General features: G+C 31.9%; 1 protein-coding gene across 1 annotated transcript; it reads left to right on the top strand.

Moving 5' to 3' along the window:
* Positions 1-12,881: 12,881 nt before the first annotated feature.
* On the top strand, positions 12,882-15,586 carry LOC149884398 (uncharacterized). The gene is made up of 4 exons (XM_090096197.1): positions 12,882-13,114; positions 13,203-13,301; positions 13,689-13,854; positions 14,056-15,586. The coding sequence occupies exons 3-4, from the start codon at positions 13,698-13,700 to the stop codon at positions 14,484-14,486; spliced, it is 588 nt and encodes a 195-aa protein (XP_089952323.1). The 5' UTR covers positions 12,882-13,114; positions 13,203-13,301; positions 13,689-13,697; the 3' UTR covers positions 14,487-15,586.
* The last annotated feature ends 1,360 nt before the right edge of the window (positions 15,587-16,946 follow it).

Genomic DNA, 16,946 nt, shown 5'->3' with positions numbered 1-16,946 from the left:
CCGTCCATTTCAAATCACTCACACCTAATCCAAATTTGGCTTTGGCTTTGATGATGGGTTCGATGATTTTTCGCTCGCTTATTTCTCTCTGAGTAGGGTTTTGTATAGAGTTCATTTCTTCAAGCATCATTCGATCTGCTAAATTTCTGTTTTGCTTGTCGTTAAAATACTTGTAAGCTAAATCGTGGTGATATGCAGCATTGTCCACTCTATCCACCGGTTTGCTCCAATCTTGATACATGTCTGTGGAAGTGAGTCTTTTGTCTAAATTGGTTCCAGGCCCTGCAAAGTTCATCCCTGGAACATGCATTTCTCCTGGAAACTTTGCCCATGGAAGTTTGATTTTGTTAGAGAGTTTGTTGATCGATTCAACCAAGTCTCCTCCTTTTGCAGCCGAAACAAACTTGCATTTTGTTATCCCACTAGAGTTGCAAGTCCCTTTCAACATAGTTCTGTTGTTTTTTGTGATCTCGTTTTTCAAGTGAATGGTTTCAGTCTCTCTTCTACACTTAACGCAGTACATTTTAACATATATAAAAACTTTTTTAATATAAAAAATATGGAAGTGATGAAACTGTCGTGTAAAATTGGGAAAACCAAAAGAAACAACAGCAAGCTTTTACCGAGAAGCATTCGAGGAATCATCGTTGGAAAGTCTGGATATGGTAAAACAACGCTGCTCTTAAATTTACTTTTAAGATCTGGGTGGTTAGATTACAACCGATTGTATGTCTTTGGTAAATCACTATTTCAACCCGAATACAAAATACTCAAAAGGTCTTTCGAAAATAAACTTCCTAAAAAGGATATTGTTGATTTGTTAACGGATGATGTACAAGACGAAATGGAAAAATTGAATTTAAACCCTGAAGATGTTATTAACGGCCTTTCAAAAAAATATCCTGGTAACGATGATATGGAGTGTCAATTCTTTGAAACGGCTGACGATGTGCCAGAACCTCAAGATCTCGATGCAACCAAAAACAACTTGATGATCTTTGACGATTTGCAATTGACCAATCAAAACAAGTGCGAAAAATATTACATTCGAGGAAGACATTCTAACGTTGACTGCTTTTATCTCGCTCAAAACTATTTTGAGATTCCAAGACATACCATCCGAGAAAATGCCAACTTTATTTGCCTCTTTAAACAAGACCAAAAAAGCGTTAATCACATTTATCAAGACCACGTTTCGTGCGATATGAAAATAGAAGATTTTAAAGCTTTTTGCAATCATTGCTGGAATGAACCTCACGGATTTGCTGTCATCGATCTCTCTTCTAAAAAGAACGAGGGAAAGTACAGAAGCGGATTTGACGATTTTTTATTTTTCTAAAACAATTTAAAAAAATAATTCTTATTTTAAAAATGAAAGGTATAATCATCGATGTAGATGGAAAATCAAGTGTTATCACCACTGATTTTTTGGATAAAATCGTTTTTGACGAAGGAAAAAGTTATGTAATGGTTTTTCTCGGTCTTGAGACTTACAACAGCATTCCAAATGTAAACAGTAAAAACAATTCTTTCAAATACAGCATGAACAATGGAGCTCATTGGGAGAACATTATCATTCCATCAGGAAGCTATGACATTAAAGACATCAATGAGTATTTGCAAAGGTCTATTTTAAGCACAATAAAATCAGCTCAACGTGGAAGTTATATTATTGCAAATAAAATTAATTACTCACCAAGCAACCTTCAAATTGGAATCAATCTTAATACTTTAAAATCAACCATTAAACTTGGCTTGAATTATTTGATTGACTTTAATGTGGAGAATAGCATCTCTTCAGTTTTTTACTAAAAGAAAATTAAATTCCAATTCCGAATACGAGTCGGATCATATCGTTAGAATTTCAAGCATTAACACCATCAGAATCGTTAACAACGTTATCGGATCATCCTATATTAATGGAATCCAATTAAATTGCATTTACTCCTTTTATCCAAATGTTAGTCCTGGCTATAAAATCATCGAGAGACCAATGCATTTGATTTATCTTCCTGTTAAACTGTTTGAAATTTCAACAATGGTTACTCGCATCATTGATCAGAATGGAGATTTGGTTGATTTTCGTGGAGAGGATATTACAATACGATATCATATTCGAGAAGTGAAATAAATAATTTTTAATACATAAAAAAATGAACAATTATCAAAATATCAAAATTAACATCTCACAGAGCCAATCTGATAAAATTAAAAAAGCCATTCAAGACAAAACCGATACTAGCATACAAAACCGATACTAGCAGACAAAACCGATACTAAGCTTTCTCATCAAGACTTGAACGGTAAACATGTTCTCGCTATCACTAATGTGCAATTGAACAAAATTAAAAAAGCGTATGAAACTGGTAAAGGAGTCACTCTTAAATTGAGTAAAAGACAATTATCGCACAACTCAACAATTGAAGGTGGATTTATCGGCGCTCTTTTACCGTTATTGGGTATGATAGGAAGTACACTTGCAACAAAAGTAGTTCCAGCTCTAGCCACCGGATTGTTAGCAGGTGTAGGTTCTTCTGCTGGCTCTGCTATGGTTGATAAAATTGCGGGAAGAGGTGTTGCTTACTTGAGCAAAAATGGAAAAGGAATGAAGATAAAAACTTTAGGTGGAGAAGGATTGTTTATTACCCCATGGACTAAAAATGTTCACGGCGATGGACTCTTCATTAAAACTGGGAAAGGTTATAAATATGCTGGAGCCGGCTTATTGCTCGGACCTAACTCACCCTTCTCAAGCATTCCTTTTTTAGGCGCCAGTCTATGAAAAGCTCTTGTTAAAAAATTCGGATAAACTTTTTAAGAAATTAAAAAAATGATCGACTTTCAATGGATTGACGTAGAAGGAATTGTTTTACCTAATGAAGCTTTGACTAACTTTTAATTGATAAAGGTTGCTAAACAGTTAAATTTAAAAAACTTTCAAGGTGTGTTTGTCAGGGATGAGTTACCGAAAAAGACAATGAAAAAAGAATGTGGGATCGTGAATACGGGCGATTCAAGCACTGGTGGGTTTCATTGGGTGTGTTGGTTTAAAGACGGTGACAGAAAGTATTGTTTTGATTCTTACGCTCAGCCTCCTCTTGTCGAACTTGTCGATTATTTGAAAAGTCTGGTTTATTACAACAGCGAGAGAGTTCAGTTTGGTAATACCTCTTATTGCGGTCACTTATGTCTTTACGTTTTAAAAAAATTGAATGAAGGTTTTGACTTTCAAGAAGTTATCAATACCTTGTGGTGACTGCTTGAAGGATAAACAAGAAAAACTCACCACCATGAACGTCTTCCGATCACGTCATCACGATGTCTACACCGAAGAAATTAACAAAGTCGCACTCAGCGCTAACGACGACAAAAGGCACATCTTAGAAGACGGAATTCACACCTTAGCCATCGGACATTACAAAACAAGGCAATAAAGAAGAACAGGCATCTTGAAGAACTGGTATAGAAATGATTATTTTTATACTTCTTCTTGATTTTTAAAGACGACTCTTAAGTATTGGTTTTGTCATGATATGAAGTGTTCACCATTTTTTATGCATCCTTAAGTATGGAAAGGGGTCAATGTCCTGGAATCAACACTTTGCATCAAAACACGACGCCATCTTGGATTCCTTAAGTATGGAAAGGGGTCAATGTCCTGGAATCAACACTTTGCATCAAAACACGACGCCATCTTGGATTCCTTAAGTATGGAAAGGGGTCAATGTCCTGGAACCGCCTTTTCCCTATATTTTACGACACATTTTTCTTTCAAAAATAAGACTAAATTTACTGCCAAAATGATTTCTTATCGTGATGAAATATCCATTATCATTAATAAAGAAAACACATTTTAAGTCATTTGCATAAATTTACTTCACAGATTGGGCCAATTTTATCATTTCAATGTTAAAAAATCATGACAAATTCTAACAAAGAATTTTGATTTTGAATTTGTTAAAGCAATATTCTGTTTCTTTATCTTTTTTGTTTACTGATGCTAGAAAAATCATAAATTGGTACTCTTCCCGATACTGATATTCTTTTTCCTGTATTTTTTACTCTGTTAATCTGTAAGTTAGTCTATTCTTGTTTTTAATTGGATGTGGCAAGGGAGCAAAACAAATTGCATCTCTAGCAATGAATGCTGATAAAGATACCGGTAAATAAATTTGTATAAATGCTTTTGAGCATGGTAAGACTGCTGCAGTTGATGCTGGTACAAAACTAATAGATTAAGCTGCAGTTAAAATACTTTATCACAAGCCTAAGTCTATATTGGAAAAATATGTCGTAAATAGTGATATGACACAAAAAGCAAATGATATTTTGCAAAAGTATCCCACTTAACACAAACAGTTCGAGCACGTTCGACAAAAGGAACATTTGAGCACGTCCTAAGAAAGTTTCTCAAAAGTTCTGCAATATGGTGTAACTATGAAATGGATATTAAGTCTATGAGTGTGTACTTCTGTCACGCTCATAGACTTAATACCCATTTCATAATCAAATAAACTACTTTTATATATCACGATATATAAAAGCAGTTTATTTGATTATGAAATGGGTATTAAGTCTATGAACTATTTATAGATTTTATGCGAGTGTCTCTTGGAAAAGGAGTTGTCTGTTCAGTCTGATTTGGATTCTGATTCTTTTGATGAAAAAAAGTCATTCAGAGACAGTGTAAAGGAATGGGTGCAACTGTTTCTTGATGTAAAATATAATGCTGGCGATGATTTGTTGAACCGTCTAAAAATGAATGAGCACCCTAAGTCGCCAGCTAAAATAAGAACTCAAACAAAACCTGAAAGGCTTAATTTTCTAATTGATGTAGTGGAAATTCTGAGAGTCTTGCTTAAAAATGACTTTTATATGAAACACACAATAAACATAACCCTGAAGTTTATAGTTTGCAATGCATCTGCGAAATGTTTTGTAAAGTGTGTAAAACTTTATTCTTGTTACAACGGATGCGATAAATGCAACCAAAGTGGTTTTTTCTGTGAAAGACGGATAACTTATCCAGAAATTGATTGACTAGGACAAATATATGGCTGCTCTTTCCTGTAAAAGGCAGATACAAATCATCACCATGTTGGTTTATTATCGCCATTTTTTCTTTTATCAATAGATATGATTGAGGATTTTTCCATTGACTTTATGCACCAGCCTCGTCTTGCAAAAAGACTTGTTTCAACATTTTTTAATCTTAAGTGCAGTTTTGTCTATATTAGTCAGTACAAGATTGGTTAGACAATATGCAATTAATTCACATCAATTATTTTTATATTTTGTTGATCAAGCTAAAGATCTTTATAGACCGGAGTTTGTTGTATAATTTCCATGGTGTAATACACCTGGCTGCAGTTGCTAAACGATATGGCTATTTACATAGTTATTTTTATTTTAGACAATTCTCTAATTGAAGTTGTTATGTCAACGGTCATAAAAGGCAAGGTTTTTATGGTTCAAAAAGAAAAATGAAAAAAATCATACGCATGAGTTTGCTTCACGATATGTAAAACAAGGTAGTAGCCATGTAGCTGCAGTGCAAGAACTATCTTTATATTTTAATATTTGTTTTTACATTTGCGTTCCAGTCGTTAGGTTGCAAATTTGATATATATTAACGTGCGATAATTTATGTTTGCTGTTTAGAAAATGAGTAGTGGTCCCTTTGTTGCTGTTGAGTCTATAGATGAGATATTAGTGGATGTAATGCCGAAAAGTTGGACAGTTTATAAGGATGAGGTAAGTTATTAACACTATTAAAAGTTGGACAGTTTATAAGGATGAGGTAAGTTATTAACACTATTAAAAGTTGGACAGTTTACAAGGATAAGGTAAGTTATTGATCAGCAGGTAAAACTGTAAAACAGTTTGTTGTTTGTACGTATGGTATGTAAAGTAATAACACGACACGGATGAAAATAAAAAGGAATTTACTGTATTTATCAAGTATCTTTTTTGAGACGATAAAGTGTTTTGATATAATTTATCAAAACACTTTATCGTCTCAAAAATAGACTTTTAATTTTAATTTATAGAGTTATTGCATATAAGTATGTTATTTGCATTAGTTGTTGTTATTTTATATAATAATTTTGGTTTGTACATTTTTATATATTAAAATTATTACAATTGTATTAAAATGACAATAGATTAATTTATATACATATATATATTAGGGTGTCCCGTTTTCAGGGTCACGTTTTATTTTGACTGCTCCTAGCACTTTTCTGCTGCCTATATGTGAGAAAAAGAGGTCTGTAAAGTTTTAGAACTCTAACTTTATTTTTGTGACTACACAAGCCACATAAAGTATCAAAAATCATGATTTTTATGTGAATAAAGCCTATTTTTACAGTGCTTGTGTAGTCACAGTTTGAAAGATACAGGCTAATATTATGTTGAATCATGTTCAATTAACCCTCATTAGCTAGAAAAAAATTGGGAGCAGTTTGAATAAAACAGTTAGTTAGGTTTGAAGTGAGTTCGAAGATTCGCAGTTGACACAATTTACCCATTTTTATGCGGTTTGACGCGGTTGACAAAATCAAGCAAAATACTGATCTAAAATCCTAAGATCAAATACAAGTCCCTTCTCTGCTGTGGATTCTCTCATGATTTCAACCTCATTTGTGAAGAAAATTGTTAGTGTTTGGTTAAAAAGCTCACTGCTATTTATGAAAAAGCTGTAATTCCAACTTCCAGAGTGGACAAAGTACAGGAGAAAATGCTCATTTGTGAGGAATATTGTTAGTGTTTGGTTAAAAAGCTCACTGCTATTTATGAAAAAGCTGTAATTCCAACTTCCAGAGTGGACAAAGTACAGAAGAAAATGATTGAATTACTGATTTCTCTTTAAAAAAGGCAAAACGCTAAAGAAGTAGAAAAGAGAATAATTTTCAAAAACAATATTTTGCCAGTTCTTTTTGTTGTTATGCCCAGTGATGTGATACAAATATTAGAGAAAGATAAGAAAAGATCTCAGGTAGACAAGGCAGAAGGTATCATTTTCAAAAATGATCAAAGAAGTTGCAGGAAAATGTACATTAGGAAAAATGATAAAAAGTACATTTATTCTGCTCAAAGATCTCAACAGGCAAGAGTAAGAATGTCTGGAGCAGATCATGACCAGAGTTTTCAGTCTGAGCTGCAGGTTTCATCTTCAAGTGAAACAGAAATATCTTCAGAGGAAACAAACACCTCTAATTCTACAGACTTGAGTAAAGATGAGATAAATCCGCAACCAACTTCATCTGCTGGCATAGTAGGAGATACTGTCCTTATTTCGAAGGTTAAAAATGTAAGCATCAGAGCTCAATCCGATATTTTAAAGCACGTGGCTGATACAAGTGGTCTTTCCAGTAAAGATATGTCAAAATCCAATATACACAGAATTTATAGAAAGGTCACACAGGAAACAGCGGAGGAAGCCAGGGACGCTTTAAAAGCAAAGGCTGGATCAAACATGATTCTTCATTATGATGGAAAGCTAGTCAAAGAGTATACTGATGGAAAGAAACACAAAAGAGAGCGCTTAGCAATGAGTGTAACTTGTGATAGAGAACATTTTGTGCTTGGAGTACCTCCTGTCACTGATTCTACTGGAGCTTGTCATACTGAGAACATTATTGAGACTTTAGAAGAAAACTCACTCAAAGAAGACATTAAAGATCTAGTATTTGACACCACTGCGTCAAATATAGGTAAAGAAAAAGGAGTAAATTTCAGGTTATACATCTATCTTGGAAGACCTGTTATTCATCTTGCTTGCAGACATCATGTCTATGGTGTCATGTTAAGAATGTTGCAAAGCTCTTCAGGACAACCTCAGGTCCAGGTAATCAACTCTTCAAGAAACTTTTGGATGAGTTTTCTCTTATTCAGATTGAACAAAATAAATTTTGCAAATTCAAATATGGAGTAAATCAACAACTTGACAATGCTGCTAGAGTATCCCTAGTAATCATCACAAAGTTCTTGGATGAAGACAAAATACCCAGAGATAATTATTGGGAGCTAGCAGAAATTGTTCAATTCTATTTATCCTCAGAGATAGATCAACTGACAGTTTGACAACCTGGAGCAATTCATCATCAAGGTGTATGGCTTAGGCTATATATTTAATGAAGCTGCAAATTTTGAGCCAAATGACAGATATTGTTTCCACAGCTTCTACAAAAAGAGAAGTTGAGGCCATCTCTGAGTTTGTAGGATTGCATTATGCAGAGTGGTTCTTAACCTCGTCTCAGACTGTAATTTCTTCAAGACATGACATAGAAGAAATTTGGGAGATGAAGTCATACATGAAGGGCAGACCTAATGTTGCAGCCTAATTTCTCAATAGCATTACAAATCATACATGGTATCTTCATCCAACTTTGATCCTATTTAGTTTACTAGATCCTGGAGTGTCAGATGAGGAAAAAACTGAATTTGCTGAAAGAATCCTGATGATAAACGATTGAAAGGAAAAGGATCCTCTATCATTTATGTATAAGAAGGTTAATGTATCAGGTTTCATTGACAAAGAGGAAGAGAACCCCAGGTTGTCTAAGTTCGTTGATTCAGAATCCATTTTGATATTTAACATCTTAAAAATAGATAGCCAGTAGCTTGAATGGATGATGATTCCACCTAGAGTGTGGAACAGATTGTCTGGCTATACAAAGTTTAAGGATTTTATCTCCAACATTCCTGTAACTAACGATGCTGCAGAGAGGAATGTTAAGCTTATACAGGACTTTGTTGATGGAAGCCATGATGAAAAGCTGAGGCAAGATTTTCTCCTAGCAGTTGACCAGAAAAGAAAGGCTGGAAGTCCCCAAGGAAGTGGTGGAAAGAAAAGAAAATGTTAATATGTTGTAGAATTAGTGGTTAAAATATGTCTAGTATAATATATAAATAAAATTAAACATAAAATTGGTACTTTTTAACCGTTTTTGGATTTTCGTTGATCGAATTAGGTGTGAAAAGGGTTAGGATATCGATTAAGACCCATTTCATAATGATTAGATCAGTATTTTGTTTGATTTTAAAAACTTTACAGAAAAGTGCTAGGAGCAGTCAAAATAAAATGTGACCCTGAAAACGGGACACCCTAATATATATATATATATATATATATATATATATATATATATATATATATATATATATATATATATATATATATATATATATATACATATATATATACATATATATCTTTGCATACACAAATTGATGTGTATTAAATTTAGAAAAACATGCAAAAATAACAAAAACGTGCTTATTTTACTTACTGTTTGCAGAGCTTACTCTGTTGTATAACTTAAATTTGTAAAACAGATTTTTCTTCTGCTACGAAACTCGACAAACAATTGAAAACCAGGAAGAAATAAAAGCAATGATGAGAGGTATTGAAGCTATTACCAGAGATGATGTTTCCGCAGACGTATTTGCCCAAAAGATGAAAAATGAGGAAGAATTCCGACATCTATAAAGAAAGTTAGAGCACTCAAAATTACGCAAAAAGTTGGTAAATAATGCTGTCATTTTAATGTTAAGTATATAGCAATAAAAGGTGGAATTGGGAGAAAAACTTGTTTTAGTTTTTTTCTACTTTTACATTATTTGGTCTATTTGACAGCAGGCGAGCAGTTGGTAATTGGCCAGTTAAAATAAATAAAATATGGCCATTGGCCAATTAATTTTTATAAAGTGTTGTATTGTGGTAAAATTGAAAATGTACGACCTTTACGGACGACCTTTTTAGACAGTTTTAGGACAAATTACGACGTCTGCCGGACGTCCAAATTAAATTTATGGTTGTTGTACTTGCGCATTAATGACACTTAAATCTAGGAATAATTACTTTTTCTTTATTAGAAATATATTTACTAGTTTAAATGCATATTAGATAATTTAAATGCTATAACAAAAGAAAAGAACTTTTACTTTATTTAATTTCTTCTTTTTGCAATATAGGCATTGCTCGTTTTAACAAGTCGCTAACAAGTGCTTCGTTATTGCCTACGTTAAAAACATCTTTTTCTGAACTCAGCGCTTCCAAAACAAACTTAAATATTTATATTTAGTTAAATACATACTTAAACTTTATTGTAACTTTCTTGTTCTTCACAGCAACACTCAGTAGAAACCTTACAACATAATTTGGTATGTAAACTAACTAACTTTTTAAACATTTGTATAATGTTGTGACTACAAATTTCCGTTTTCCTTTTATCCTATTTTTACTAAAACAGGTTGTGTCATTTTGCTGTCTAACACATTTTTAACTATACTACGCTGCGTTGAACCACCAACACCTTTAACATGCGTAATTTAAAGAAAACAAAGAGTTTAGTAAAAAAAACTCAAGTGTAAACAAAACTATAGTGGAGGAAAGACAATAACAGCCTACATCGGTGTATGGGTGCTTTTCAATCAAAATTACATAAACTTTGTTTATAGTTTTGAGCTGTGTTTATAGTGGTAACATTTTAAATTTTATTGATTAAAGTTACTTTTCAAATAAGTTTTCTTCACTAAAAAAAAATGATAAATATCTAAATCATGTTCTTTGATTGAATTAAACTTTTTTTTACATATACATGCAACAGTCAACATAATTAAAAGAGAATTTGTTTTAATACTGGAAATGAAATCTTCGGGTAAAATAAGCTGATTATATTTTGGACATAATATTTCATTTAGTTGTTTAACCTTTATATTTTCCAAAGACAGAAAAAACAAAATAAGTGTTTAAAATTTTTTTTAGAATTGCTGGTTGTTTTGGTATTTTACCATAAAAATTACACTGGTAAAGCTGTAAATGAGGATTGATTTCTTTTTTTAGTTCTTTAATATTTATTTATTTAAGTCATGTGCTGTCACAATAGCTTTTTTAATGGCAGCAATCATGGAAGATGACCACCGTTTTTTACCAATACCAGGGCAACCAATAAGCTTTTCATTTTTGTTTTAGTGATTTAGTAACATTTAAACTTTACTGAGTTTTTCTATCTGCAGACAATAGCATTCATCGATGAGTTTTCCAGTTCATATTTAAAAGAAGTGTTGTTGATTTCATTCTTTTGATCATATTCTTCATGGTATCATAACGTTTTGAAAATTATTAGATGAGTGTACATTCTCTAAATCTGACAACATGACATGGAATATATATTTCAATGTTATTTTCTTGATTTATTCCAATAGCAAACTTTTTTTTTCCCAACCAAATATCCACAGATCCTGTAAATATGATTCAAATTTTTGTAATGGATTTTCATCTAAAAATAATAAAACTGTTTGGAAAGTTCTTGTGAATAACCGTCAAACTTAACCACATGCATTATGTAGTGTTTATATCCATAAAATAAATTAAGCTAATAAATCAATAAAAAACTGCATATAAAGTAAAAGATTTTGTTCAAAATTATTAGAAACAATTAGTCAAATTTTTTACATAAGAACAATTTTCATTTCACAAACGATGTAAAAAAGATGTTATCAAATCAGGACAATGGTTAGATGTAAATTTTGAACAAGAAAAAAAATTAAGTTCTAAGACTTTTTATAAGTAACAAAAAGTTAAAGATTCATATAAGTAACAGTAGAAAAACATTTAAGTTTTACTGCTCAAAAAAAATGTAAAAAGACTTCCAAATTTGTAAACAAATCAAAGAAAAAGTTTTTTTTAGGAAGATCTTCTTCAATCATAAAATAATTCTCCTTTCATTTTCTTACTTCTTAATAAAATTAAGTTACCGAGACACTTCTAACAACCTAAAAGCTGTTTATCAACGTATACGATTTTAAAAACCTCAATAAGTAATGAAAAAATGGTTGCTAAGTAAAAATTCATTCTGTAACGAAGGTCCGTAGCAATTTTGAAAGTTCTAAAATTTTCATAAACCAACTGCGCTTGCGTACAATAACCTGTCGCTTATTAACTGAGTTTGAACGACCGACACCCCTAAATAATTTTTGGATATTGGACTTTGAGTTGACCCGAGAGCGCCACCTATCTAGGGTGAAAGTAGACATAGTCCCACACCCAGGAATGTCAATTTTGAAATCAAGTAATGACGTCCGCGGAAATAAATTGGATTTGAAGTCAAAAATCATACTAAAAAAGGACTAGCAGGTGTAACATACAAAAATGCCTATAAATTTTTTTTGGTAGTTTAGATATTACCCAAAATGGGCATGTATACTACCCATATGTGTGCCAAAATGTGTATAAAATTTCAGGCCAAAATATTGCTTACTTTTGAAATTATGGCAATTCCAGTTTTCAAAAACCTCACTTTTTGCCAATGTCACCATGTAAAGTTACCATCCATTGAGCCACTATCTAAGTTATCCAACAGGCAACACTACACTTTAGCCCTACAGGTTGTGGGCAACAACTTTTGTAACAAGAAGTTTTTTCTAAGACTTAGTGGTAGAGAACTATGTCAAGAAAACTTATCAAGTTAAGGGATTTTCCTTTATTAATATAACTCTTAAGTCATAATAAAAAAATGAGTATAGCACCATAGTTGTCCATTTTTTCAAAAAAGTGCATAAAATAAAAGTAGTAGGGCTTAAAAAACTAGAGGGGGTCATTTTTATACAGTTTTCATTAATTTTGTGTTCCACTTGGAGAAATTTTGACAACCTGTGATGTATTTCTAGTTTGGTAAACAAATCTTACTGTCTGACAAATATATGATTGATTTTTCTAGTCAACTTGAAAAAAAAGTTAAATTCGGAACTTCTTAGGAATTTTGGACGGTTATTTAAGTTCAGTAATCTTATTAAGTAAAATTTCAATAACCTATTGAAATGACTGATGTTATAAAATTTATCTCCATTGTTTTAAATTGCCAACGGCATTTTCAAGATTTACCTAGCTACGATTTTTAACAGAACTTCATGAAAGTAAAAAAGTATTTAAAATGGCTTTAACATCTATTTTAATTCTATAAAAAAAATTATAGGCGTTATTGAAAATTTTGCAAAACCATGAAAATTGAAAAATTGACTTGTGTTCTTAACAAGTTGATCTCTGTTTACACTTTTGTTTTCCTTGAAAATTTTCACATTATTCTCAAAGAACTTATTAAGTAATAAGGTAAGAAACATTTGAAATTTAACATTAAAATGAACAGTGATACTTTCATATTTTTTAGTTAATTTTGTAATGTTGTTTTATATTGAAGGTGACTCCAAGTTGTTGTTCACTAAGACTTGCATTGTTTTGCCGTAAATTCAGTTGTCAAAGTATTTCGCTTAAATCACCGGCAATTTTCAAGATAAAGGTATAAAATTTTGACAGCAGTTTACGGGATAATAAAGAAACATATTTTATTTTATAAATTTTTTTGTAAGACTTAGTTTTGGTCCAGTTTTATTACTTCCAATCTTATTGCTCTGTTAAGCACTTAAGTTTAACCAAATTTGTACACTTCACAATTACTTTAAGTACATTAGTTATCCATATAAATCAAAGATTAGTATATTTAATTGTTTGCATTGTATACTATAAGTAAGTGAAAAAAAACTTTTTCGCCAAATAAAAATCCCTTAGGGGCTAACAGAATGTTTAAAAGTTGCACTAAAATATTTATAATTATGCAAAGATTGATAGATTAGGTATTTCCTTGAAACTTTCTTTTATGTAAAATTAAAAAAAATATTTCTCTCAGCCAATCAAAATGCCGAACCACACCAGAACTCATGAGGAAAATCAGAAAATTGTTTGCCTGATTTGTCTTAAAAAGTGCTCAAGACAACTGATAGCATTTATGTGGGAGCAAATCAGCAAAATCTATGGAGTCAGTTTTGATAAAGCTGATTCTCACATTCCTCAAGGTAATGTAGGGTTGATTTTAATTGTATGTATATAGGGATATTAGTTTTATTGTGGTATTGCAATGAAATTAAAAAGCTTGCTTGCTTTTAATTGATTTATTTAAACTGCCTGTTTTCATAAAAACCACAGCTTTACTAGCAAAACCATTGAGGTACAGCAATATTTCTCTGACTTATGAAAATCACTTTTTATGCTTAAAGGTATTTGTGAAGCCTGTAGAACAATGATGAGGCGTAAAGGTGAAGAGCAAGATATCACTCTTCCCCCTCTGTTTGACTTCACAACTATTTCTGTCAGAACAGAAACACGAGGTCATGTCTGTGATTGCCTCTTGTGTAAAATTGGACGATTACAAATGAATGAAATCCACTCGATGAGACAAAAGCTCAAGAAAAAAAACACTCCTTTGAGATGCAATGATTGCCTTAGTCCAATTGGTAAAGGTTTAGCACACACCTGCAACCAGTTTACCTTTAGAGAGAACCTTAAGGGTTTGGCAGCCCGAGATGCAATGGATGCCGAACAGATTGCTGCCACTGTAATCACAAACAAGGAAGCCTCACCCCATGGGACAGTTCGTCTTTCTAAGGCTTCTGGAGGTCATGCATTTCCCATTACGCCAGGTAATTAAAATTTTATTACTATATATAGTACAGAGCTCATACAAGTTATTATTGTTCAAAATTCACCATAATTGATTGTTTTTTTACTTGCAAATATCATCAGAATTTTAGTTTTTGAAGGAACTAAATACAGGCTTTAGTTTTCAGCAACAAAAACTGTATTTAGAAGTAAGTTATCTAAAATATTCTAATCCTTTAAAAAAAAGAAATTCCATTTTAAGGCCCAAGTGGAGTCATTTTTTTATTATGATTTAAGAGTTATATTAATAAAGGAAAATCCCTTAACTTGATAAGTTTTCTTGACATAGTTCTCTACCACTAAGTCTTAGAAAAAACTTCTTGTTACAAAAGTTGTTGCCCACAACCTGTAGGGCTAAAGTGTAGTGTTGCCTGTTGGATAACTTAGATAGTGGCTCAATGGATGGTAACTTTACATGGTGACATTGGCAAAAAGTGAGGTTTTTGAAAACTGGAATTGCCATAATTTCAAAAGTAAGCAATATTTTGGCCTGAAATTTTATACACATTTTGGCACACATATGGGTAGTATACATGCCCATTTTGGGTAATATCTAAACTACCAAAAAAAATTTATAGGCATTTTTGTATGTTACACCTGCTAGTCCTTTTTTAGTATGATTTTTGACTTCAAATCCAATTTATTTCCGCGGACGTCATTACTTGATTTCAAAATTGACATTCCTGGGTGTGGGACTATGTCTACTTTCACCCTAGATAGGTGGCGCTCTCAGGTCAACTCAAAGTCCAATATCCAAAAGTTATTCAGGGGTGCCGAGGAATCCGTTAGGTCCTGCCTCATTATTTCCAAGACGTTCAAGGCGATCAAGGATTTTCTTTTGGTTTTCATAAATTTAATAAAACTGACTTTTCAGTTCCATAAAAATAGTATATAGCAATTCTGAAAACAAAAGCTGAGATTTTCATTAAACTTTTTATATATTCATTTGTAAAAAACGACTAAACATGTAATTTTTTATTTAGATTTAATTAGGTTTTTTAAATTCAATAAGTTCCTTATTCTAAAACTAAAATTAAATCAAGCAATTGAAAATTTTATATTATTAACAATATAATACAAAAAAATAAATAAGAAGCAGTTTTCATAAATTCTCTGTAATATAATATTGATAAAATATATACCAATAAATACAAAAGTACTGGTTATTTGTCATTTCTTTAAAAAGAATTTAAACATCTATATATCTGGAACTTCTTGAAATAAACTTTCATCATCACCTGTTTTTGAATATTTACCTCTTAACTTATGAGAAAATCCACTACTCTTAGGTTCATTAGAATGAAAAATTAAGTCTAGCTCTTGACTAGTTGCCCATTTTTTTTTTTTTAGTTTTCCAATTGTTGATACATAGAAATTATTTACACACAATTTTCTTATCATGAAAAATTATTATATAAATAATCATTTAAAAAAATGAAACTTGATATTCTGACTCATCTGTTTGAAATTGAAGCATCTGTTCGCATGTCTCCAATATTCAAGCTTCGAAAATAAATTTAAAAAACTCAAATTAATTCCATCCTAACTGCAGGAATAGCCCTTTCAGATGTATATGTTCCAAGAGTTTTGTAACTTTTTGGCTGTCAAAAAAGTAATTATTCCAAGATTTCAGTGTCATAAATGCCCGAATGGGGAAATACAAGAATGAATTAGGAAATACTTGATTGGCGACAGGTCTTATTTACAGATGAGTCAAGGTTTTGTCTTGTCAGTTCTGATTGTCGCCCAAGAGAGTACAGAAGACCAAATGAAAGATATTTTGCTAGTAACACTCGAGAAACCACTTTATATGGAGGCAGCTCGTTAATGGTATGAGGTGGAAAACCTTTAACAGCTCGCACAGAGCTTTTTATTACTGATGGTGAACGTCTGACTTCTAGTACCTTTTGCACCGTACTATGGAGATGAATTACTTCTTATGCAAGATAATGCTAGACTACATACGCCACATACTGTTACTGAATATTTTAAAATATTCAAGTTTTGGAGTGGCCAGCTTGCAGTAAAGATAAGAACCCAATAGAACATCTTTGGGACATAATGGGACGCTGAATTAGAAGCCAACATTCACCAATTAACAGCCTAAACAAGCTGCGACAAAGTCTTATCTGCGTGTGAGATGATACCCCTCCAGAAACGATTAGAAATCTAATTGAAAGTATGCCACGGCGCTATCAGGTGGTAATATCACCAAGAGGTGGTAACACTACTTATTAATAAGCCAAAAATGTTTCAATTTGAACTGTATTAGTGTGCATAACAATAATATTCATTTTACTTTATTTTGTTAAACAAACCATATTTTTGGTTTTAGTAACTTTTTTCACCACCCTCAAAGTCAATTTTATTACTTTCATCAAAATAAATGTGTTCATGAGTTCTATTCTTAATATGTTTGTCAAAGTATATGATAATATTGACAGCAATT

Source organism: Hydra viridissima, unplaced genomic scaffold, assembly GCF_058129835.1.
Source record: "Hydra viridissima isolate aposymbiotic clone 2 unplaced genomic scaffold, HvirCarnegie_v1 scaffold_8, whole genome shotgun sequence".
Taxonomy (NCBI): Eukaryota; Metazoa; Cnidaria; class Hydrozoa; order Anthoathecata; family Hydridae; genus Hydra; species Hydra viridissima.
This window is presented reverse-complemented; position numbering and strand designations above follow the sequence as displayed.